This window comes from Lates calcarifer, linkage group LG12, assembly GCF_001640805.2.
Source record: "Lates calcarifer isolate ASB-BC8 linkage group LG12, TLL_Latcal_v3, whole genome shotgun sequence".
Classification (NCBI taxonomy): Eukaryota; Metazoa; Chordata; class Actinopteri; family Centropomidae; genus Lates; species Lates calcarifer.
In genome coordinates this window covers 15,546,807-15,571,742 of record NC_066844.1, presented here as the reverse complement: position 1 = coordinate 15,571,742, position 24,936 = coordinate 15,546,807, and the positions used below count along the sequence as shown (strand labels likewise).

Below are 24,936 nucleotides of genomic sequence, written 5' to 3'. Positions count from 1 at the left end.
GTACATCAGTCATGGTAAATCAGAATTTAACAGTACTGCAGTCTACTGCAGTTTTCACTACATTGACTAATCACAAGGGAGACACTCTAATTTTAGGTCAAATTAAGGTGACATATTTGTCTGGCCCAGAGGGAACACCCATCATTATTGTTAACTGTGGCATTGTAGATGTAATTTGGTCAGTAAAATACACATCTCCATCCACTGCCAGTATAGTCTACAATCAGCACTTCTTTTTTTCCCAGCTTTTCACTTCCCAGTCTCAGCCAGGCTGCAGGGTAAGACGAGCCCTCTCAGATAAGTTAATTAGCTCTACCAAAGAGTTCCACAGAGCCAAAACAACCAAGCCAGACAGCAGTGGACCGCGACCAGGAAAGCAGTGGCTTGCATAAATATTTAAAGAAAAAGAAACAGCACAAAACATTTTGGCCTATTTCTTTTTCAACATCTGCAATATTAATGACTGCAAGTTAACCAGAGTAAGCCCAAAGTGAGAGCTTATTGAGGGAAGGAAAGGAAAGGAAAGGGAACAGAGAGTGTTTGCTTAGAACTCTGTTACTGGATATAGGAGATCAAGAGACCAAGAGATCATTTCCAATTAAAGGAGTAAAGATGAAGTGATTGCACGTCAGTCAGAAAGTAGGCAGAACAGAAAATAGGAAGATTGGGGTTGCTCTAGATATGTGATCCCATGAGTGTCAGTGACCCAATACTTACTTGAAGTAACAAAAGAGAGACAGAGAGAAGTGAGAAAAGCATTGAATGCAGGGAAAGTTGTTCAATTTCTTTGAGCACCTGAAAGTGACAGACACCTTGTTCCACTTCTTGTCTTGATGGGAGCATGAACTCAGTCACGTGGTCTCTCACACGCACGCAAACACGTTCACAAAACCTTTCCCTTACTAGCCAGGGAACCAGAGATGCAGAAAGTGATTAGGTAACTGCCTGCATGCTTGAATCAATAGCCCTCAGTTTCTGTACTCTCTGGCAAATTGTAAGAAAAGGGCCTCTAAAAATAGTAAAGGACAGATTCTCCTTGTACACACTCAAAAAGTTTCAAATCCACATCCAGGAGGCCAATAATAAGTCAGAAATTCAATAGGGAGAGCCTGTGTTGCATTGCCAAAACAACAATCCTTTTTCGGGAAAAAAGGAGTCACACAGAGAAAACTGCTAATCAGGGTAAAGTAGGCAGATATAATTGAAAAAAAATTACCAGTGCTGTAATTATGTTTTAAGAGCAGACAGTGACCTACAGTATGTTGGAATGTCAAAGGGAGCATTCTCCCCTGGCTGAGTAGCTTACATTGACACCAGTCAGGTTAGTAAATTTTCCATGCTGCAATCTTTAAATCTTGCTCCAGTGCAACACTGTAGACACACCTGTCCTAAACCTTGAGTTAAGTTTGAGCTAAGTGTTCCTTTCACAACAGTATTAGTGTAGAATAATGTAGAATTTGTTGCACAATAGAGGATAAGTATGAATAAAGGTAACGTGGTGACTTGCACAGCATTTTAAAGTAGTGAAAACACAAACAGCTGTAGATGTGCTTTTGGTGTTTTTATCACAGCTCAAGAGGAAAGTGGTTAACACAGGAAAGTAAGGTTACGCTGCTCTCTGAGATAACCTGACCTCTAACACAATGTTTTACCAACATCATTTCATGTCGCCACATATGGGCTCAGGCAATGTTGTTTCTGTCTAAAAACTGGTCTGGTTTACCTCAAGGCCGTTTGAATGGAGCAACAGTTGAACTTCTCTTTGTCTACACACGCAGTTTCTCTGCCTTGAGATATGAAAAAGGCATAGAGCAAAGACGAGGGGACAAGAGACAGTGTGAGGCAAAGAAGTGAAAAAGCTGAAGAGAGTCACAGGGAGAAGGAAATGAGGACAGATAGAGTAAGGCAGATTTAGTCTGTGGCATGTCTCTTGATGAAAGGACCATTTCTCTCCTTTTTTAGGGATTGTTTTTTCATCCCTCCCTCTGTCTGTTCCTCTTATTACTCACTCTCATATTTGCCCTGGCACTGCTGGGATGGCAGAAATGGCCATCACAACAGGAGCCGTCTGGGTCCCCTGCCCAGATACAAGTAACATGTAGACTCAACAGTCAACCATCAGGTTTAAGCCTGTCGAAGTGTTTCAAACAGGTAAAACATCAAGCTGGAATGCAGCCTATAATTTGAACTTTAAAGCTGCAAGGGGTAACTTAGTACCTCAGTAACTTAGCCCTGGGTGTTAGCAAGAAATTAACTTAATAAAGATCACATAACTCTTGGCCCCTGAAAACTAAGAATGCCCCTGACCTACATTTCTTCCGACAGAAGGTGGAGATGGTGAGAAAATATTTTTTGCTTGCGGGTGTGGAGGAGAAAATCTCGCTTCCCCAATTTGATGTAGTTCCTGTTGAGCCAGAATGTTGGGGCGGGGCTAGAACACAGGGGGGGTCACTCAAGTGCAAGTCCACCTGATATCGGCTGGGAAAACCAGGGAGGCAGCCTTTATTTAATGGGAGGGGCCAACAGAGGAGACTGATCAAAAGTCTGTGATAGTGCTGTTGGGTGGAATTTTTACAACTGCTGGTGGAGCATGAGGTCATTGATGAAGACAGATAGTCCTTCAGGTAGTGAAGTAATGGAAAAAGTCGTGTTTTCCTGTCATAGGACTTTAAGTGTTTTATGGTTGTTCCCTTGTGTTAAAGAAGATTGGCTAACATGATGAATCTGTGGAATTAACAGGGATGTAATAGTGTTCTTTGTCACAACCACATTATAGTTTAGAGATCTTGAAATTACTAAAAATAAATAGTTGAAATATGGGTTTGGCTGGAAGTTTTTGTCCAGGTGCCAACACTCTCTCTGTAGTGGAATTATTTTTTTGTATTAAAGTCTATTGTCCTGTGCTCCAAATGTTTGCAGTGGTGGTGATGAGTAACTCCAGGCTTAGTCAGTAATCTCTATCAGCATTCAACCCTGATCACCTATTCTATACATTTTTGCTATATCCTGTTTGGAGCCACAAATAGCCCCTTTAGGAGCTGAGACGGGCTGTCTAAATTTACCGGTCCATTTTCTCTTATAGACATACAGGTGGGTGGGGGCTCATGACTCAGCACCACGTGGATCTCTGTGCTTTGTGTAGGAGAGGAGGAGTGGGAGAGTGGACTGTGGGCAGGGCCAGTATGGAAATTCATGGCTGTTTGGATCAGCCCATAAGCTGTATGCTCTCTAAACCTGTGTGTGTGTGTGTGTGTGTGTGTGTGTGTGTGTGTGTGTGTGTGTGTGTGTGCAAGACAGATGGAGAGGGAGATGTGCAGTTGTGTAGCTGTGCATACATATTGCTTTGATTTCCTGGTTAGTTGGTGTTCTTGCCAAATGCACATTTTTTCACTGGAGGGAAAAAAAAATTTGTTGAGGTACATAAACAGTCCATGTGTAACTGCAAAACTTTTCATTCACTTCCTTGTTTTGCTTTTCAACACTGACAGCCTATGTTGTATGAGTGTCATGTTCAGGGCAAGGTGTTAGAAGACAAACTTAATCCTGGGAAGACACTCCATTACCCATGATAGAGCAGCTGCTAGAAGTCAGTTAACAAACTAAAATATTAGTTTTCCACTGTTGTCAATCCAGTTCTGCCAGTGTCAAAGGCTGACATGAAAATACCAGCCCTCGATCCCATTGTATAACTGTACGACTTGTGTGTTTACTGCAAATACTGCACCACCATGTAATCTCACTTCTGCGTGTGAGCTAGCGCGCGCGCGTGTCTTTGGGAATTCACCTGGTTGACGTCACACACTAACTACTACTGCACCGCGCGCTGCCATAGACCCGCAGTACAGAGCCGGGCAAGTCAGAGAAACAGAGACAGCCACAATCAACAGCGGCCGACTCGAACACTTCCTTAAATATCATTTAAGATTTTGAAGTGTGACTTCCAGAAAACCCGTGGTTCAAACACCAAACCCGGCACGAACTCGCGACAAACAACACATTTTGCAGCTCAGAGCGGAAGAGGTAAGTCACAGCTTGTGATGTGAAGTTGTTCGTGGTTGGAAAAACTTGAGCTCGGTGTGTGACAGTTGGGACAACAACACTTGCTTGATGGGTTGTAGGATACCGGGTGTCAGGAGTCGCCTGTCTTTGCTTTGACCTCGCGGCTTTGGCTCGTGTTTTTGTGGAGCACAGCCCGACTGTGAACCCCGGCTGACATCAGTAGCAGTAGTAAAACGACTGTCTGGCTTTGGGAATGAGACAAGTTGCTGTCGCGGAATGCCTCCCTCTCTCGCCTTGTTACAGCTGTAGTTACGTAACTTAAGTTGGGCCATGTTTTAGTGCTTGCTGGTCCACTTTGGACAAAACTTTACGTGTCTCCACTTATAGTAGAGAAAACACTGTTCAATACACCGGAAAGACATACATTCCTCCGGCGAAGTGTGGTATCCTATGGCAACAGAGGAGTCTGTTCCACTAAGTAACGCGGTGGAAAATAAAAATGGAGCGAGGTTAAACGTCGGAGTTAAAGTTTATATTGGTGCTAACCACCACCAATCTAATCAAAAGCCAGAGAGGCATTCTTTAAAGCCCTCTTAACAATTAAACGGCCATTTTCCTCTTAAGCTTTCCATTAAAACACTGTAAAAACCTTCTTAAATGAGCAGACTGTCATAGGCTAAGCGACACACTCTTTTTACACGTTACATTTTTTTGTGTATTAAGGCTCAAAAGTTCTTTTATCCCATGAAGTGACTTATTTCACTGCATATTAGTTATACAATCAAGGGGTTCTTATAGTTACTACAGCTAAATAGTTAATTAAAACAACACTGACTGTGATAACTGTTAAGTTTCGCAGATTGCATACAGTCAACACCTGTAGTAAATATTATGCCTTCAATATAATGATTCACTGTGATTCATTGTACATTGGGCTAGGCAGCAGGTGTTTAGGTGGACTGTAGTCCTATCTCCATTAAATCAGAGGTTTTGGTTTCTGGTCTGGTTTGACAGGGAGCTACCTGTGTCACTGTCATTACCAAGACAATACAGATTATGAACAATAGAACTTGGCTCATTGTGGTCTAACTTGTACTGGAGCCGGTTTGCGTCGCTCAGCTGAGACTGAAGTCCATGAGCCTGAAATGTCAAAGGTCCTTCCCTGATTGCACTCAGGTTTAGCAACTGGTGTTGGATTTAGTCATCATCCCACTTACATGTTACTTGTTGTTGTTGCAACAAGTACATTGTTGTCATTGTGTCTTGCATGTGGCCTGTTTCTCAATGATTAACTTCTCTCAGAAAAGGCGTTGAAGGATGGTAAAGGAATTATGAGATGGCAGTGTTTAGTTTAAGGGAAGTGTCTGTGTGAAGATTACCCAGCATTCTTGTGGCTGTAAAAAGCCTCAGGTACACTAAAGACATTACCCTATTTTGAAATATTCCTCTCATTGCTTGTGAAAGTCTTGTGTCACACACTATAACACAATATTGCATTTGTGGCAACACTCTGTATCCTGTTAATGTCTTCTGGGGCAGCGTAGCTTTGTGAGCGCAGGTAACACTATCCTCCTGCAGTTAGTGGTGTGTCAATATTAGCTTGTGGTATAGTGAGCTGCTCAGGGGACACAGGTAGGACATCTGCTCGGTCAGGATTTGCCCATGCTCTGCCCTGCTCCCTCTATAGTACAGCACACACATAAACACATCACAGGCTCGTATAATTCAGTGTTTAGAAATATCACACCGTAAGCTTGAAAAGGGACAGCAAATGAAGTTGTATATTGAACCAGTAGGCTATATTTTATCAACAAGTCTGTGTCTAAAACGCTGAGCATCAGAACGGTCAAGTACCGAGGGTTGACATCAGGAATTAGTCTAGTTTATCTCTATTTATCATTTATTAACTAAGGGTGTTTTTATAGCACATTCACACTCAACAATAGTACAAGTAATGTATTGTAAAAAGTACATTTTTTGTATCACTCAAATATCATTGTGGTAATTATGTACAAAAATCACAAAAAAAACACTGTTCAAAACTTATTTTACACTTTGTTTTATGTACTATAGTGTATAAAAAAAAGTGTGTGTATAACACATAACCTCCTGTTTTGCGTCATAGACACACACGCACACACCACACACACACACACACACACACACACACCCCACATCATGGTATACAGCTTGGCTCTCCTTGCTCAGATGCTATTTTGTCTGACTTAACCAAGACTTTGTGAACTGTGAGCGGGGCAGAAATGGACACCGCTTTTAATGCATGGAGAGAGAATACACACACACTTACATTCACAAACACACACACATACACACACACACACACACAGTGGTAGGATTCATTCCATGCTCGTATAGCAGGTTTGACGTCGTGCCAAAGAGCACAGTGATACTCAGGAAGAAGGGAGAGAAAATCAGAAAAGGTTATCACTGCAAAACATTTGCACTGGAGTTTGTGTCCATGCACACTGTCAGTCTTCACAGCTAATGTAATAATGCAATTAATAACAAACTTGTATTGATTTGGTCTTAGGCCAGTTTGTAGCTAAAGTGAAATTTTAAGTCAGTATCACTGGAATAGATATATCACAACACCCACTCATATGGCTCTGACCTTGAACCAGCAACCTCAGCTCTGGTCTCATTCCTCAAGCCTCATGCTCCTATCTTTCCTGTCCTACTTTGACCTCATCGCTGTGTGTGTGTGTGTGTGTGAGAGAGAGAGAGAGAGAGAGAGAGAGAGATGGATAAGTTAACATCACAGAGGTGCATAGTTAAATGCATATTTTCATGCTTTTTGCCTGAAGGTGTCTTCCCCAACAGCATCTGTAATATGCTGCCTGTTGATATAACCTCTGTCTATGTGTGTGTGTGGCTGGACAAGGGGTGTTGGACATTAACTTTGGTTAGTGAAAGAAAGGAAGGCTTTGATTCTTTCAAGCCAGTCCCCACTGAAATTTATTAAAGGCTGCTTTGTTCAAGGTTATTACTGTGTGTGTGTGTGTGTGTGTGTGTGTGTGTGTGTGTGTGTGTGTGTGTGAACTTGCGTGCTTTTGAGGGTTAATGCAATAATAATACATGCCATCGTGCCTCAGTGAAAGACTTGTGGATTAAGGAAAGTTTTGTGAGAATTACTCTGTTTTGCATGAATTTGTCAAAACCAGGGGTGACAAGAACATCAAGTGATTGATTGTATTCAAAAGTTACCATATCTCATGTTATTACCTCCACCAAGGAGGTTATATTTTTGTCCTCTCTCAGATCTGGATTCAGTTGAAGATCGAAACATCTAAAAACGCCTTCAATAAGCAAATTTAGATGATTGTGCAGACTTAACTGAGGTACAGTACTTAATGTATGTGAAGCTAGAAAAGCTATATTCCAGCAGCAGATGCCCAGTGTACAATCAACAGTGATATCACTGTTAGGAACAGAATTTTTTCCATGATCATGATTCCATGATTCCTAGCTCCATCCAGTCACGCTGTTCTGGGTTTGTTGTGGACCCTCGTGTCTGGGAGGACAGGGAGACCAAAGTTTCTTTTGCTATTTTACTAAAAAATGTTTTTATCACGTACATTTTCTTCCTTTACATTTCAACATATTTCCTGATTTTGCTTACCAAATATATTATGGTATACAGTGAGGGAATGTGTCAAATACTTTCTGCTTCTACTTGACAGCACCTTCAGGGTAGCATTAAGTGAACCAGCAACCTCCAAACCTAATATACTGTCACAGTGGTTTGTTTGATATCAACTGACAGCTCTATTTCAGTGATGTTAGGTAACGTTGAAATTGCTATGACATGTTTTTGGTTGGGTTTTGCATGACAGGGTTTCAGAACAGGTTGATCTGTTACCTGTGTCCTACTTAATCTTGTGGCTTTATTTAGCATCCTACCAGGCCAGTTTTCATCGCTCAAGGTCCTTTCCTGTCACCGAGACAGATATCATTACCGCCTATTACAAGAATTAAGCTTACTGAAATGGAGCAACTTGAATATAGTTTTTGAATATTAGTGACATTAATTTTCAAATTGGATTTGAGAATCCCAAATTGAATATATACAGGAGGTGAAGTTATTGAAAATGCACAACTTGAAATTGATTCAAGTGAGACTACGTAAGTTCAGAGAGATGGTTTTCAAAATCAAATGTTGAAGTGCAACGCTAAGTGGTCAGTAGTGATTAAATCTCAAATGATATTCAGTTGCTGATATTATTCAAAATTTTATTGCAGTGATTTGCTTCCATACTCTCACAGCACCCTTTCTTAGAAGAATCTGCTCAACATAATTGTACTGAAAACATTAACATATTCAGTCAGTCAGATCAAAATATATTTAAATGGAGGATACTGGATGTGCTGCTGATCTTGAAAATGTTTTAACATTTCTCATGCCGTGAATTTAATCAGTTCTACTGGTGGGCCTTTTTCACATCAGACACTTTGACTTTTTGTCCTTGGAGGATAGCGCAGGTGTTACTAATAATGACGGCTCTGCTCTGTTCAAGTGTCTCAGTGAACTATGACAGTAGCACAATTACAGAACCCTGTAAATAATTTTTTAAACACTTGTGCATCTGTGACATATTTCAGAACCTTCCATAGAAAAGGCCTATTGGTGTTGAATCAACACAATTTAAACCTTCATTATTTAAACCTAAAACCTACGTTTAAATGGGCATTTCACTGCAGACATTGTGACCTGTCACAGCAGAAGAAAGCACAGGCGTAATTAACATTAATAATGGCTGCATTCCATTTAGCTGAGACAATTTCTGGTTCCTGTTTGCTGACTCACTGGAAATGCTTAATGACACTTATTGTAACTGAGCCATTGTAATAGTTATTAGTGACACCTGTGTGTTCCCTGCTATGACAGGTCAAAATGTCTGCTGTGAAAGAGGCCTGTTGTCCATTTTTAGGTTTAACTGCCTTTAATCTTAAATGGTTTTAATATTTAAAAAAGTACGTTTGTAAGTTTGTTTGCCTAGTATGTAGACAGCAAGAGGTCAGGTAAATAGGCCATCAAAAATATTTGGTTGTCTTGTCTACATGTTTTAGGAGCTGTTTTCTGCTGCCAAATTGTGGGACTATCTACAGAATAAAAACTTACATCACATCTTCCACTGTGGCTAAGGGGTAGCCTATTAGTTTGAGAAGGAGTTAACCATTCATCAGTCCTGTGTTGCCAAACGTCCACATTGCAGAATTAATGTATCCTTGTCCAAGACTCTGAGTCAAAGACGAAGAATTTCCCTACAGGAGTTAAAATGTCTCCTCTAATGATTTGTAGATGACTATGATACTAGTTTATTACGTGAAGGAAACTCTGTTGTTATTCGCGGCCTTGTACCTGTATTTGTTCAGACATGTTGATGAAATGGCTGACAAACAGGAGCTCCCTAACTTGCTAGACCTGCTTGATCACTTCTTCCTTGAAGCGCCATCTCCTCTAATTCAGAACATACCAAACCACTGAATTGTTTTTGGTGCTTCAATTAGCACAACACTGATAATAACCTATCTCTTTCAATCTTGCATCTCTGACCTCACCATTGTGTTATGTTTGACACATGCAGTTTAATAGAATATTTGTATTTTGTTATTACAGTGAAAGGTAAATTTCCTTGTTGTATGTTAATGTGCATACTTTACTATTTGATTGGTTCTGAAATGAAGTACACACAGAGCATATAGTTAGGGGAATAGAAACACTCTAAACTTCCTCAGGGCTGATATGATGGACAACAGGAATTATCGTGTCAAGTCAAGAGGCATTTAATCACGTGCTCAAGTTACTTATGTCTTTTTGTTGTAATGTTTTCCGCATACTGTGCTGTCTTCCAGTCAGTGTACTGTTAAATTGTTTTGTGTCATACAAAGTCAATACATACACTGCAGGCAGGAAGTCCAGCTTTACATTTACTGGCTCTTTGCAGAGCTTTCAGCGGAAGACAAAAGCTAAAGACATAATTGTACTCAAGAGTTACTAAATAGCTGCTTGGGGCCACACACACACATGTATGAACACTATTCATCTCTCTGGACGTTGACTTCATTGTGGCTGGATCCAGAGAAGGCAAATCTGGTTCTATCATTGAGTCTGGTTTCTCATCATGTCCACTGGCCTGCCTCACACTGTGTTGCCTATCTTTTTTTTCCCCTTTCCCTCTCTCTTGCTCTTTTCCTCTGCCCACCCCTTCCCCAATTGCATGTGCTCATTTTTTCCACTCTCTCTAGGGAAACAAAGCTCTCTTTTCTATGTAGCAGCGTCTGTGTATGTGTACATAAAAGTGTGTGTGTTGCTGTAAAGCAGAGAGAAAACTGGAAACAGACTATAAAAACGTATATATATTTTGATATGCTTTTGCATGTGTCAACCTGATTAGTACTGTTTGTGTGTGTGTGTGTGTGTGTGTGTGTCTGTCTGTCTGTCTGTGTATGTGCATGTGTGGGCAGTATTATGAGATCTCTTGTAGTTTCTCAACCCTCCTGACCTCACTCAGAAACAGTGGCTTGTTTAGATCCTCTTTAGATCCGAGACAGGTTTGCAGGGTCATGTAAAGCTTCCAGTAGCGGCAATAGAGATGTGTTATTCTCAGTCTCCCAGTGGAGACACTGCTGAGGGGGACAGCTTGAAATGCAAAATATACCTATCATCTAAAGCTGTAAGAAATGTAAAGATGAGGCTAGCACACAAATTTCCAATTACTTTAGCTACATGGTGCAGAACACATTTACATGCCAAGACACTTTTTATAAATGCATACTGTGGTGTCGGTCCTTTTTTTTTACTTTGCTGTAACCTATGACTGTACTCATCCTATTTTCTCTGCCAAGACCTTTAAAGTTTTCTTGTATTGTCCAACTTGATCCTGGACTTGATCCTGGACTGGCATTTGTGAATTTGGAATAATACAGGTCAGGATTATGGTGATGGTGTTAACTTTTGTGGGATCAGAGCAAGATGGCCTGTTATTCTATTTTCTCATTCTGAAAGTGGCTTTTGGTTTCACTAACTTAAGTGTGAAAAAACATATTGTGTTTCTTGCTGCAATGAGTAACCTGAGTGAGTCAGGTTACGAAGAATTATGTACACATGCACACAATTATACACATGGAAACATTCACACCTGAGGTCAGCTCAGTGCAGCGTTGTACTACTTGCAGCTTCCAGTAGGAATTAAAGAAAAACAGTAGATGTTAAAGAGGATACATACTGGTTCAGTCACTCAGGATCTCATAATGCATGACATTCAGCAATGTGCCAAGAATCAGGAACACACACAGAACTTATCTCCTTATGAGTGATTTATTATTTCAGCAGGCAAACAGAGGTTTCTATACATTTCTGTCCAGGAGTTTCAGGTACATATTCATGCTTAAGCTTGAGAGAGGGACATGCCTCTGTGCATTTTGCTGTTAGAGATTACTGCCCATAAATGTTGTGAAGTTAATATAAGATGCTGTTTGCCTCAAACCACAGGCGTGCCGTGTCTCTGAAATGTCTATTAAACCAAGATTATGTCAACAGAGCAAGAAAGAAGTTTTAAGAGATCAAGTTAAGGAACTTAAAAGCTCACAAAAACTGCTGTGTGGAAATTCTTGGAGGAATTCTGTGGGATTTTATTGCTGCTTTGGGAATTAGGACGTAGGCTAATATCCCCTCTGGGTGCTGCTAGTCTGTGACGTTGCACCTGTGTGACTCTGGTGTGAAACTGCGTTGATAACATCAAAGGTTCAGAAAGTGTTTTTTTTATGAGGCTTGACTTGCTGCCAACTCAGTTTAAATTTCACCTTTTTAAATCTCTGTTATTACAAGGCCGCGTGAAGGGAAGTGTCACTGGTCTTAGCTATTGTTTTCACAATAAGTCAGTTTACGATTTAAGATCACTGATTTACTGAACGCTTACTGAACACTGTGTCCCAAAACTGAAAACACAGGACACGTGCTTCCTGGTGCCGTACGGTTAGTGCTGCTGTGTCCTTCTGATACTGACTGCTCCCTCAGAAAACATGTTTGTCCTTAATGTGACTTAATCCTACATGATACTTTGGGACCATGCATTAGATTACATAAGAAAAAATTTCATCATGTTAAATTTCAGAGAAGTTCAGGCCCTATTTGCAGCTACACCTTAAGAACCACTTAAAGAGGAAGTATATGGAACACATAAAAAGCAATGATGAGCAAATCTGTCTGGAGCAATTCAGACTAAATGAAACAAGCTATGAACACTTATGCAAGCCTTGTTTTCTGTTTCTCTTTCTGTATTTTTTAATTGAAGTGTAGAATTTCATTTGAACTTTGATAGGACAGTGTAATTTTAGCATTGTATCGCAGATGTCTTAATGTCTAGTCTCGATTATAGTCAACATTTATAGCAGTATTATATAGATTTTGGAAGGACATTATCCTGAAATACAGAAAAAAGATGATGAATGATCACAGACATCCAACAGAACAAAAGAATAAAATGGTGACGTGTTTTGACCAACTTGTCTGTTAGGACTGGCCCCAGAGTTTCACCCCTATACTACCAACAGAAAAACAAAATACTACAGGACTAAAATTTAACCAGACACAGCTGAAAAATAGGCTACTAGTATCTCTTCTTTTTTATGATACAGTCCTCAAAAATTCCTTAAAGAATGGCTGCAGACAAACATACATGCAGCCAACTAAAGTTGCACAGAAACTCCACTGCTTATCTTTTAACACCTGTTTGTCTTTTTCACTAACACTGGGGGCTTGAAATGTGATATTTTTGACTTCCTGTCACTCTCTGTCTCATTCCCTCATCCTGCTCTCAGTTCAGAATTACCACTCTGTATGCTCTTCCCTCACTGCTGGCAGGTAGTTTCCAAAGTTGTCTTGAATTGGAAACTTCTGCTTCCTCTGTAGTTCCCTTCTGTTAAAAAAATGACTCTTAGCCACTGACTCTCTTCCTTCTTGTTTTAACTACAGACCATGAGCAATGCAAGTACAAGCTGAGTGTGTATGCGCATGGATGAGATAAGTTTTAACTGTCAAACTGTCTTTTTCTCTAGGAGGCATAGGTGAGCAGTCACCATGGCACCCTTCCTGCGCATGGCCCTTAATGCATATGACCTGGGCGCTCTGGCTTCTCTGTTGGACCCTCCCATCTGTGCCATCAAGATGAAGGAGTCTGTCAGCACAGGTATGAAATGAACAGATGCACACGGGGATGTGTGCAATGATAATTTCATTTAGACAGGGGTGTGGCACAGTGTATGCAGAGACCAGACGTTTCCAGTTTAATTGTCTTAACAGTCACCATCTGCCAGGCTCAAAAGTCCATAAGCAAACTGACTTTCTACTAGCTCCTGGTACTTTGTGTTTAAGTCATTCCTGTGCTGTGGCTTCCCTAAGAATGAAAAAATGAAAGATTTATTCCAAAAGATGATCCTGTGTTCATTCACAGAGCGAGGAAAGACCTTGGTCCAGAGGAAGCCCACCATGTATCCAGCCTGGAAGTCCACTTTTGATGCTCACATCTATGAGGGGCGTGTCCTAGAAGTGGTTCTCATGCAGAGCACTGAGGAGCCCTTGGCCAAGGCCACGGTGGGCGTGTCTGTACTGGCAGAGCGCTGTAAGAAGTCCAAAAACAACGGATGTACTGAATTCTGGGTGGACCTTTATCCTTCGGGGAAGGTCCAGATGTCTGTGCAGTTCTTCTTGGAAGATAGTGATGCTGGTAAAACTTCTACATCTTAAAGCCTCTGAACAAACCTGAAGTGTTTTTCTATACTATTAAATATGTTAAAATTCACACAAACTTCCACAAATATTTAGTTAGAGTTGAACACCCAAAAAAACAATGTGCTTTATCGGGACTCTGGGTGTGTTTCAGTCAGGTTTCATTGACAGTGGCCTAGAAACCTAAAGCAAGCAACCCCACAACTGTTATCATGTTTAGATTCAAGTATTGTTAAATTCTAACTAGTACATGGAAATATGTAAATTCACTGCATTCCAACTGAATGCAGGCCATTTCAAACCAGTGAAAAGAACACAAACAGAAATTTCTCATGGGAAACAATCAAAACATTTCCATCTTTGGCAAAAAAAAATGTTAAAAGTAAATAGGTTATTAAGAAACAATTTTCCCTGTCTAATAAAGAGCTGTTCCCTGACCGGGAATCGAACCCGGGCCGCGGCGGTGAGAGCGCCGAATCCTAGCCACTAGACCACCAGGGAATGGTGTGCTCCTTGAGATTTTAAAATTTAGTCTGCTGACCAGTGGGAACCCCCCCCCCTCCCCTTTTCCTTTCATTCCTTTTTTGCGTAGACACAGAAAATCACTCTCCTGCCATGCTGATTTGTAATGCCCTCTACTGGCAGAAAGGATCTGCATCTCATGTTCATTCCCCTGCACTTAATACACACAACCACAGCTTAACATGGTAGTTACTGTAAAACCTCTTGGAGGAGTGTGGACTTCAGGCCTCAGGCTGTTGTGGGTTAAACTATGTGCTGGTGACATATCTCACATTTAGCTTGTCAGGTGACTACAGGTGTGGCCATGTAGCCAATGTACCCTGACAGTTTTTCAAGGCCATGTAGGAATTTGGCCATAGGGCTGGCTTTACTTTCACTAAGTAGTCAACAATCAATATACATGTATGTATATGTGTATGGCTGAACATAGAGAAGAAGTGTAAACATGTGTTACATTAACCTTTAGATGAACAGCTATAGATTTCAAATGGCTTTATATCCTGTCAGAAATGAAAGAGAAACTGTGAAACATTGGAATTTTTTTTTGCATAAAATAGCCACTTAAACATATTAAATAGCAACACAAAGTTCAAACTCTTACTGCTATCATTATTAGCTTCCAAAAACCTATTTTAGTTTCACTTCAGCTGTCAGAAGCAGAAGTAAATCAGAGCAGTACTGGCTGGCAAATGCTGTATTCAGCTGCCAGCAAAGTACGCCAGACAAGGAATCCAGCGTATGGTAGTCACTGCCAACATGGAGAGGACCGGGTGAGATTCACAAACTGGTTCTGTGTAGGGGGAGTTTCTTACGTGGGAGTAACACAGGCAGGGGTTCACCATTCAGGGTTGGAGAGGGTCATGATAGGGGAGGTGTGCCCGCTGTTGTGACAGAGCTCCCCTCTTCATCAGCTCCCTCCTACTCACTCCACAGGTTTCCTGAAAAGCAGCCCAGAGTATTTTTAGGCATGTGTGAACAGCCCTCAACGCTGTCTGCCTTCTCTGTCTGTCTTTCTCTTGCCCCGTCTCTCACTCCCACTTTCTTGGCTCGGCTCACTGAAGCGCTGTCCAAACATAAACATCTGTCAGTAGAGTGGCAGAGAGGAAATTAAGTTTATCTCCCTCACCTCATCACTCTTCCCACTTTTCCCTGTCTATCAATTGTCTCTTTAAGGCTGCTCCGCTTTTGAACTGTTCTTCTTTCTCACTCTTCCCTCCCTCCCTCCATCCCTCCCATCCACCCACTGACTCTCCCTATCTCTTCACGAGTATCTGCTTGCTTTGTTTACCTCTCTCACGCCTCTTTTGCTGTCTTCTTTGAGTGACTTTTGACCCCACCCTGTTTACTTGCGTCAGCTGGAGCCGCTTATCCGAGAGCCGCTTATCCTTCTCTAGCTAATAGCACTTTTTGCCTAAATATCCCATGCTATTATAGCTGATGACTGATTTATGATAATGCCCTCTGTGATTCATTTAAAGACCGTAAATAGGGCTCATCAGCTAGATGTTAACTAAATAAATAAAGACTCCCACCTTACTGATATCATTTTTATTTGCCTTTGGGAATCACTAAAAAATTGATTAGGATAACACATTACTACAACTGTTAAACTGTTTGACAGAGAAGTTTGCCTTTTCTGTAGAACTGAACAGAGACACAGTAGTTTGATTTGTAAATGTTTGTAAATCTCTCTCCTCAGCGACGTGTAAACCATCAGTGAAGGCTCCCCCTGAGGATGGAGTCACAACCCTCAACAGGCGGAGAGGAGCATTCAAGCAGCCCAAGGTTCACGTCATTAAGAACCACGAATTCACTGCCACTTTCTTTGGCCAGCCCACCTTCTGCTCTGTCTGCAGAGAGTTCCTCTGGTGAGATGCCAAATTCTGCCTTTGTTACATGACAGCTGTGGCTACTATGACACTATTATGTTTGTGTATTTTAGCTGGTTAGCATATCAGATACTTCTGTCATTTTTACAGCAAGTATGTGTGAATGCCAGGGAGACACTATGACAGTAATGCTACTCTGTTTGGACATGACTTGTCCAGAAGCAGCTAATTTGACTTGGCTTGTTTTTCTATTGTGTTATTATAATCAGCATTGTGTTGTTGAGATGCCACTGGCACAGCTTTAATCATTCTAGGCCATTTGTGCCATCACCTACTGTATATCCTCTAGGTACCAAATGGGACAAAAACATCAGTTGTCCAATAAGAAAAGTCCAGCCCTCCAAGGATGTTTCTCAAAAGACCAATTAGTAGCGGTTCAGGCCTCCTAAATGGAGCAGTCCAGGGGAGGTGGGGGGTGGGGGGTGCCGTGCTTAGTAATGCTAGAAACAACAGCAGGACTGCTATTGTGAGAATGAGTCACTGTCCAGGGAAATCCCACAAAGATGTCATGTTCTGTTCCAACTATGTCAGCAGGAATAACCTGTGAGCCAAACTCCTGCCCCGTCTCCCAATCTACAGTATTATCTATCCCCTGGCAAGAGGCAAGAGGAAATCTGATTGGGGGAGTTTTTTGTTTTGTTTCATCTAGTCAGTGTGACTCTGTGGGTCACTTATCATCTGAGCATTTTTATACATTCAAGTTTTAATCTCATGATCTAAGATGTGAAAGATATCTTCCAGTTATGCTGACAACAAATGTAAAACTACTGAGGCTTTGCTCTGATAACAAGTCTTTCATGCTTTTCTCAGTTTTTTTTTTTTTTTTTTTGGTACTTATATAATATTTTGGGAAAAAAGTTAAAACCGTTCAAATGTTGTTTAGTAGCTATTCCGTAGAGGGGACATCAAACTTTTACTTCTATGCTGCTAATTATCTGCACACTGTGAAAACCATGAGTATGTTGTTGTGATACCAGCATACATACTTTTCTTTGCCTGTAGGTGTGAATTTGAATATAAATGGTTGGTTGTCTGTATGTGTTGGCCCTGCCATGGATTAGCGATCTATCCAGGGTGTACCCTTCCTCTCGCCTGGGATAGGCTCCAGCCCTCCCACAACCCTTAAGCAGGGGGGCTGGGGCTGAGCTATAAGCGGTATAGATAATGAATGACTGAATGAATTAAAAGCTTTTTATTCCATTTCTTTTCTTCCATTTAGGGGCCTCAACAAGCAAGGTTACAAGTGCAGACGTGAGTGTTTGTTTAACTGCTATCTGCTGTCACATTTTATCCTTTTGTACTCTTCACACTTATGACAATATTTGATCATTTATTTCACCCAGAATGCAATGCGGCAATCCACAAGAAATGCATCGAAAAAATCATTGGCAGGTGCACTGGAACGGCAGCCAACAGTCGTGAAACTATGGTGAGCAGAGTTAATGTTCTCCAGCATGAATGCAAAACGCCACCTCAGATCTGACATTGACAATGAACTTACTTGTTCCTAGCTGTGGTTTAATAATGATTTTTTCTTCCTCTCCAGCTTTATTTCATGACTTATGCATTGTTATGAAGTAGTCCAATAATCTATAATTAGGTCAATACGTTATTCCTTACATAAAGGATGCAATGCGTCAAGGCTTTAATTTCTCACCACAACTGAATACAAATCCAACAAAACAGGGCCAGGCCCAAGTATACAGAAAATATCAATATTGATTTTAGTATTAAAATCAGTGGAGACATGTGCTCAAATACTGGCTGTTAAATTTTATTTTGACTTTTGCTTGCCACACAAATGATCTAAAACTAAATCTTCTAAATCAAAATCTAAATCTACCTATCTTTGTTTAATTATCAGATTACAGCTATCTGTTGATCCAATGAATGAATTCTGTTTGTAGTTCCAGAAAGAGCGCTTCAATATTGATATGCCACATCGCTTCAAGTATTATAACTACAAGAGCCCCACTTTCTGTGACCACTGTGGTAGTCTGCTGTGGGGTCTCTACAGACAGGGCCTTAAATGTGAAGGTAAGTCTAAAGTGTTTGTTGTTTGTTGGGTTGTTTTTTCTCTGTCTCAAATGTATATATATATTATATCTGCCCTGTGTTCTCTCATGCCTCTGATATTTTTCTTTTTCACTGTATTCTCTTTCACCACTTGACTAATCCATTTGTTGCACCCCTGACCAGACTGTGGCATGAATGTACACAGCTACTGTCAGACGAAAGTGGCTAATCTGTGTGGAATCAACCAGAAACTACTGTCAGAGGCTCTGTCTCAAGTCTCACAGGTTAGCACAGTAACAACACATGTCTGTTTCACTGTTGACTGCGCACAGTTTATGACTAGTTTATGACAGTCTCAGTATGACAGTGTTAAAAAATTACGAACAGGAAATGTGTCAGAAAAACCTCTTTTTTTTTCTTCCTTAGAAATCTGTGAGGAAGTCTGATAACTCCAATACAGCAGATATTGGTATCTACCAAGACATCCCAAGGGGAAAAGTAGACCCTAGTGGTAAGATGTGTTCATTGTAGCACAAACTGTAGTGCAAAGTTGTTTTAAATCAGTTGTTATGTTTATGGTGTGGTATTGTTGCTTAGCTGTTTAATTTACATTCTCAAACCTTAATTCATTGTTGTAAGAGTTTGCATACATCTTTGCATTCAGGTGTGCATATTTATTTACTCCGTGTGTGCAAACGTGTATTTTTAGTACATGGCAATGGAAAGGCAGGTGAGGGTGTTAGCCCAACCCCAGTGGCACCTACAGTTCCCCGGGTACGCCTCACCATGAACCACCTGGTGTTCCACAAGGTGCTGGGCAAAGGCAGCTTTGGCAAGGTATGCTCCACAGTGTCCATCTGAAACACTTTGCTAAATTTAACATGAGATGATTGTTTAGATGCAAAAATAACACATAACATTATAAATTTGCTTGTACATGCCAATGTTGTTACACAGAACATCACATTCATTTTGAAATTGTCCACATGTGATTATTACCTGTAGATAAACAAGAACTAACAAATATAAATAAAATAATAGAATATAAATAATATAATATAAACTATAAAAAAGGACAGAAAAAGCCTAAATCTGCATGTTTCAGGTGGTTTGGAACCAGAAGTGGCATTACTGAGAAAAATAAGAATGTGAACATGTTTGAAATGAGTCAGCTGTGAAGGGCACACATCTTGAGGAGACAGATTCTTATCACATAATAGTGTCTTAGTGTGCTCCGTCATCTGTCTCTGTCCTTCTTTGAACCAAATTTTAAAAAAGTCATTATATGTTACCAACTGAGCTGTAGTTTGCCACATTTTTGATAGACTAGGCTAGCAATATCTGAGTAGATCAATACACCTCCCACTGCCTGTTAAATTACCTCCCTCATACACTGGAGTGGGAGATGGTTTTCAGATGAAACAAGAGCTGTGTTACTCCATCACTGTAGATCCAAAGCAGCATTTGACAAATCATACAGTCTATAAATCAATATAATATTCGATTCGAATAATATAATCGAATATTGATCTATTAGAGGAAAAAAGAGAAGAAAGTGATATAAATAACTTCCTCATTTTCTTCTGGTATGATTGTGCCACATGAAACTGCTGTGATCACAGTGATGAAGTGCTCACACAGTGACTCTGACATCCTAGGTGTTGCTGGCAGAGCTGAAGGGGCAGGGGCAGTATTTTGCTGTGAAGGTTCTGAAGAAGGACGTAGTTCTCATGGATGATGATGTGGAGTGCACCATGGTGGAGAAGAGAGTCCTGGCCCTCGCTTGGGAGAACCCCTTCCTCACACACCTCTACTCCACGTTCCAGTCTAAAGTAAGCAGACACATACAGAACATCTCACGAGTAAAAGCTTAAAAAGCGTGTTCTCTGATAGGGAATCAATCTGGGCCGCAGCGGTAAGAGCAATAATTCCCAGTTGTTGATAAGAACCCACACTCCCATCCCCCCTTATCTGAATCCATTCTCTCTCACACTCTCTTCATGTCTCATTTGTCTGCGACAGTGAGCTGACAATAATGTGTTGTTTGCACAGGAGCACCTCTTCTTTGTAATGGAGTACCTGAATGGAGGCGACTTGATGTTCCACATCCAAGACAAAGGCCGCTTCGATCTCAACAGAGCCACGTGAGTACACTGGGATACCATGTGAAGAGCTATGAGTGACGCAGCAGTCGTCATTTTTCACAATTGAGGATCTGTACCTGTACCTCTTTATCACTGTAAAACTGTGTAAAATTAATGATTGTTTTGCACATTTCAACCTTCAGATTCTATGCTGCTGAGATAATCGTGGGACTGCAGTTCCTCCACTCAAAAGGAATCATCTACAGGTATGAGCCAGCAACCACTGTACACTGTTCCTGCAGTGACTTGAACTGAGAGTAGACTGGAACTGAATCTCTTTTTTGATTTTAAAGTACAACACTTCAAACAGAATATACTGTAGCAGAACTGGATGTATATTGCATATGTCTTTCTGCAGAGATCTGAAGCTGGACAATGTGATGCTGGACAAGGACGGACACATCAAGATAGCGGACTTTGGCATGTGCAAAGAGAATGTGTTTGGAGAGACCAGAGCCACAACATTTTGCGGAACACCAGACTATATTGCACCAGAGGTTAGTCTGAAGGCCTGGCTGACAGCACATTTTGTTGTTTCGTGCACTGTGAAGTTTTTATTTTCCTTTTTTTCACAACTATTGTTTTAAAATGTGAATGGCTGTGTTTTCTGTCATTGTTTCACAATATGCACCATTCAGCCACTACACTGGTAACTGGCTTTAATGTTGTTGCTGATCTGTGTATATGCCACCCTCTGGCCATTAGGAAGCATTGCAGTGTCTACAAATAATGTCAGATCAGGGTGATTCACCATCTCCTAACATTTCTTTATGTCTTTAATCTCCTAATGCTTTTCTGATGCACTTTGTGAAACTTTCTCTCATCTTAGATCCTGTTAGGACAGAAGTACACCTTCTCAGTGGACTGGTGGTCTTTTGGCGTGCTAGTGTATGAGATGCTCATTGGTCAGTCACCCTTCCAAGGCGACGATGAGGATGAACTGTTTGAGTCCATCAGGTCAGATACCCCTCACTATCCTCGGTGGATCTCAAAGGAGGCCAAGAACCTTCTTGAACTGGTAATTATTTTTTTTTTTTTAACTTTATTAGGCACACTTTGTTCCATCACACTCACAAATGGATGTCATAATATGCATTTATGTTTTTCACAATATAGTATTACAGATAGTGGTTTTGTGTTGTTTCTGTAATGAAATTTGTTGTCTCCTGTCATTATTTCAGTTGTTTGAGCGAGATCCCAGTCGCAGGTTGGGTGTGGTGGGAGACATCCGTGCACACCCCTTCTTCAAAACTGTCAACTGGCCAGCACTGGAGAAGAGAGAAGTGGAGCCCCCTTTCAAGCCCAAAGTGGTACGAGCCTATGATTTTGTTTCTGAACAAATTATGTGGTGCCAGGAATCATTTTGTGTAAATATAATGAAATGCATCCAGGATACTGATTATTTCAGTATGCTTTGTTACATGAACCTAACTGAAATCCCTGACCCTACCACCTATAGAAATCCCCCAGTGACTGCAGCAACTTTGACCGAGAGTTCCTAAGCGAGAAGCCTCGCCTCTCCCACGCAGACAAGAACCTCATCGACTCAATGGACCAGGAAGCATTTGCTGGCTTTTCCTTTGTCAACCCCAAAATAGAGCAAATGATAAGCAATTGAAAAAACAAAATGGCTGCCCTGGGAACACTGTCTTAGCCCAGCCCTCCAAAATAGGCTCTTATCCTATTCTCTTTACCTTATTAGCTGGATGGATGACAAGAACATGAAAAGATTTGGGCTTGAGTATGACTTATTTTGTTCCTCTATCAGAGGATAAGATAAAATACTACCAGAATGTTTACTGGTGTCTAAAGCAATAATCACGTCTCATCTGTCAAACTGTGTAGGTGTATAAAAGAATATAAGCTCCAGGAAATTAAGGGAGATTCTAAAGAAACCAGTGTTAACATAATCAATACTGGGGGGTTATCAATGATGCATTCTGTTTTTTCCTGTTTTCTGTAATTTTCCCATGTGATCACATCTTGAATCTGTACGAATCATCTAATGTACTGTATCTTGAAATTTATATTCACAAGCATGAGCCCCTTATTTATCAGTACAAATATGTACACCCAGCACCACACATGCAAGTTGGGAGAATTCAGTGGTACATCGCAGTAGTCATTCTTACGCTTTGCCTAGTGTGTGCCTCCCAGCACATCCCATTTGTGTTTGAGTGTTACCACATGCACACAAGCATGTGGGTGTGTGCAGGTATTTTCTTAGATGCAAATGGTGCTACTGTACTTGGCAACATTGTCTGCTGTTGAATGAATCCTCAGTTTATCCATGCAACATAGAAAGAATTGTTTCCATTAAAAACAGAGGGAGTTTAAATCCCGCTGAGCTGAAGAAAGATTATTTATTTTGGAGCTGCAAAGTTTCCCCCCTCGCTGATTGCACTGTCCTGAGAAAGTCTTGAGTGTCACTCTCAAAAGAGTTCATCTTTTCAAAATTAGATTTCTACATGGCAGTGTTCTTGTCTTTTGTGTGCCACTGTTGTCAAACCTCACGCTGTACCTCAAACTAAAGCTTAACACAAACAGTCATTCAGTACATCATGTTCATTTTTTTTGGACTGTCAGCTAGAAAGACTTAGAACAGTGGTATGGTACTATACCTGTACATGTAGATGTGTTGAAGGATGTTATTTTGTGTGGGAGGTAGGAACCTTTCACTGGAAGCATAGGGTCTTTAAAATGTGTTATATTACTTGAATGTAGGAATTTTTAATATTAAAATAATAGTGCTGTGTTTGGAAAACGAATATGTATGTAACCATGAGCTGTCTGTGAGTTTAGGGTGTACTTTTTTTACTCTCCTCATCTTTTACATCTGATTATGAATAAATATACTGTAAACTCAAAATTCATGTTGGCTGTTGTGTCCGCTTGAATTCATTTTGTATTTCATTTACATTTATTGTTGTGGACTTGTCTCTCATAAGGCTTCATATGTAAAAATCTATCTCTGTATCTCACAAAAACAGAAATCACCAAAAAATTCTGCAGCTGTGGCATAGCTTCTGCAGCACCTCACCAGAGAATATGTGAAGTCCTGTACCTCAGGGATATTGTTGGAGAGAAAGACCTGCCGAGCTTTACCGTCATCTAGCGGTCAGGTGCTGTAATTGCACCTCTCGGTTTAATGTGTAGACGAAAGGCATTCCTGCAGTGCGCACGGCTTATGACCTGTCCTCGTCCTCTGTCCCCAGCAGTAATCCACCGCCTGCTGCAGGATATAGACACTGAACAAATACCAAACACTAGGAAAGAAACAACAACATGCACTGAAAGATAAACCTGTTCAAGTTATTGAAAAATTACCCTTTGTGCAAACAGCCTCAAGCCCATGCAGCATCCAAGTTATGGACCCTTAAAAAATAAAATGACCCCACACTATTACCAGATTAAAAAGCATCATCAAAAAAGCGGAAGGACACAATCAACAAATAAATCTATACTTGATTTTAATAGTGTTTATTTGCTTAACCTAATTTCCTTATGCTAGTTTAACTGTCTTCTGTATGAAAGCGTATAGAGAGAGCACCTCTGTACTTAAATAAAACGACTGTATGAATTTGGGAGTAAATGCCTGCCCCCTTTAGATTTATTCACGGCTCTCCGATTGTTTCGACTGTTCGTGCAAGATCCGATCGCTTTCCTGCAGTCCACATGTATTGTTTCCACCTCAACGAAAGCAAAACGCAATTGCAATTTTTTTTTTCTTTTGTTGTAATAGGCATCGGAAGGGTTGGTCTATTGTGGAGGATTTACTGAGGCAGTAGCCTATATATGGTCCTAGTGAGCGGCAAAACCTGTTTCAGACAACGGATTAAGCTTGTATGCTCCTAGGAATGCTTTCCTAAACGAGAAATAGACTTATTTCATAGATAAAGCACACTGACAAGACCAAATAGATGGACTTTGAGCATTGCACTCACAGTGTCAACGCATATTTCCAGCAGTTTCTCCCGCCCTCTCCAAAAAAAAAAAAAAAAAACCTCCGACTTGAGATCCTTGTGCAGCAGAAGTATCGTACCAGCTGTGACATACACAATTTCTATCCAGTCATTATGACAGGGCGTTATCGTGATTTATTTAAAAAGTAGTGATCCATTCAGGCTTTCATGGTGCATCGTAGGGTATTTCATTTACTTAACAAATATTACACTGAAGAGAAATTAAGCAACTCGAGGTCATCTTCAATAACACGACATGTACGTAACTTCATTACAGAACGAATATCTGTCTCGTGGCAAAAAACACTGCACTTATCGAAAGTGGGTCGATTATATGTACAATTAATTCCAGCTCAATCGTTAACTAAGTGTTGATTCCGCTGGGGATATAAGGCTTTAACGACTAACGATCAGTTTCATCTCGTGTTTATAAGAATTAAATGCAAGCGGAGATCATTCTGCTTTTTTCTTTTCTTTTGTTCGTCTAACAGATATTAGTCATGATTCTGGTTGTGTGATATTTTATTGTGTGTGTGAAGATGGAAGTCAGTGTGATGTAGCCGGGCTCAGAGGCATATAGGCGGCAGAACATGCGCAGTGGCCATTTGTGCCATATTGGAATGAGGTCGTGAACGAGAACTGCGTCAAGCTAGTGA

At 40.7% G+C, this 24,936-nt stretch overlaps 1 protein-coding gene and 1 non-coding gene across 2 annotated transcripts; one reads left to right on the top strand and one right to left on the bottom strand.

Annotated features, from left to right (window-relative positions):
• The first annotated feature begins 3,802 nt into the window (after window positions 1-3,802).
• On the top strand, window positions 3,803-23,191 carry prkcdb (protein kinase C, delta b). The gene is made up of 17 exons (XM_018680082.2): window positions 3,803-4,020; window positions 13,078-13,208; window positions 13,473-13,745; window positions 15,969-16,137; window positions 17,378-17,409; window positions 17,502-17,587; window positions 18,066-18,195; window positions 18,358-18,458; window positions 18,601-18,685; window positions 18,884-19,011; window positions 19,833-20,006; window positions 20,227-20,318; window positions 20,462-20,524; window positions 20,677-20,815; window positions 21,148-21,336; window positions 21,500-21,628; window positions 21,778-23,191. The coding sequence occupies exons 2-17, from the start codon at window positions 13,100-13,102 to the stop codon at window positions 21,934-21,936; spliced, it is 2,058 nt and encodes a 685-aa protein (XP_018535598.1). The 5' UTR covers window positions 3,803-4,020; window positions 13,078-13,099; the 3' UTR covers window positions 21,937-23,191.
• trnae-cuc (transfer RNA glutamic acid (anticodon CUC)) lies at window positions 14,177-14,248 on the bottom strand. The gene has a single exon. It is a non-coding gene; the product is annotated as a tRNA-Glu (tRNA).
• Window positions 23,192-24,936: the final 1,745 nt, after the last annotated feature.

What these genes read in the sequence shown, in the direction of transcription:
- prkcdb (XM_018680082.2), top strand. Translation starts at nt 13,100, where the DNA reads ATGGCACCCTTCCTGCGCATGGCCCTTAATGCATATGACCTGGGCGCT. An exon ending in GAAGGAGTCTGTCAGCACAG is followed by an intron (nt 13,209 to 13,472) that starts GTATGAAATGAA and finishes GTTCATTCACAG; the next exon opens with AGCGAGGAAAGACCTTGGTC. An exon ending in ACAGGGCCTTAAATGTGAAG is followed by an intron (nt 18,196 to 18,357) that starts GTAAGTCTAAAG and finishes ACCCCTGACCAG; the next exon opens with ACTGTGGCATGAATGTACAC.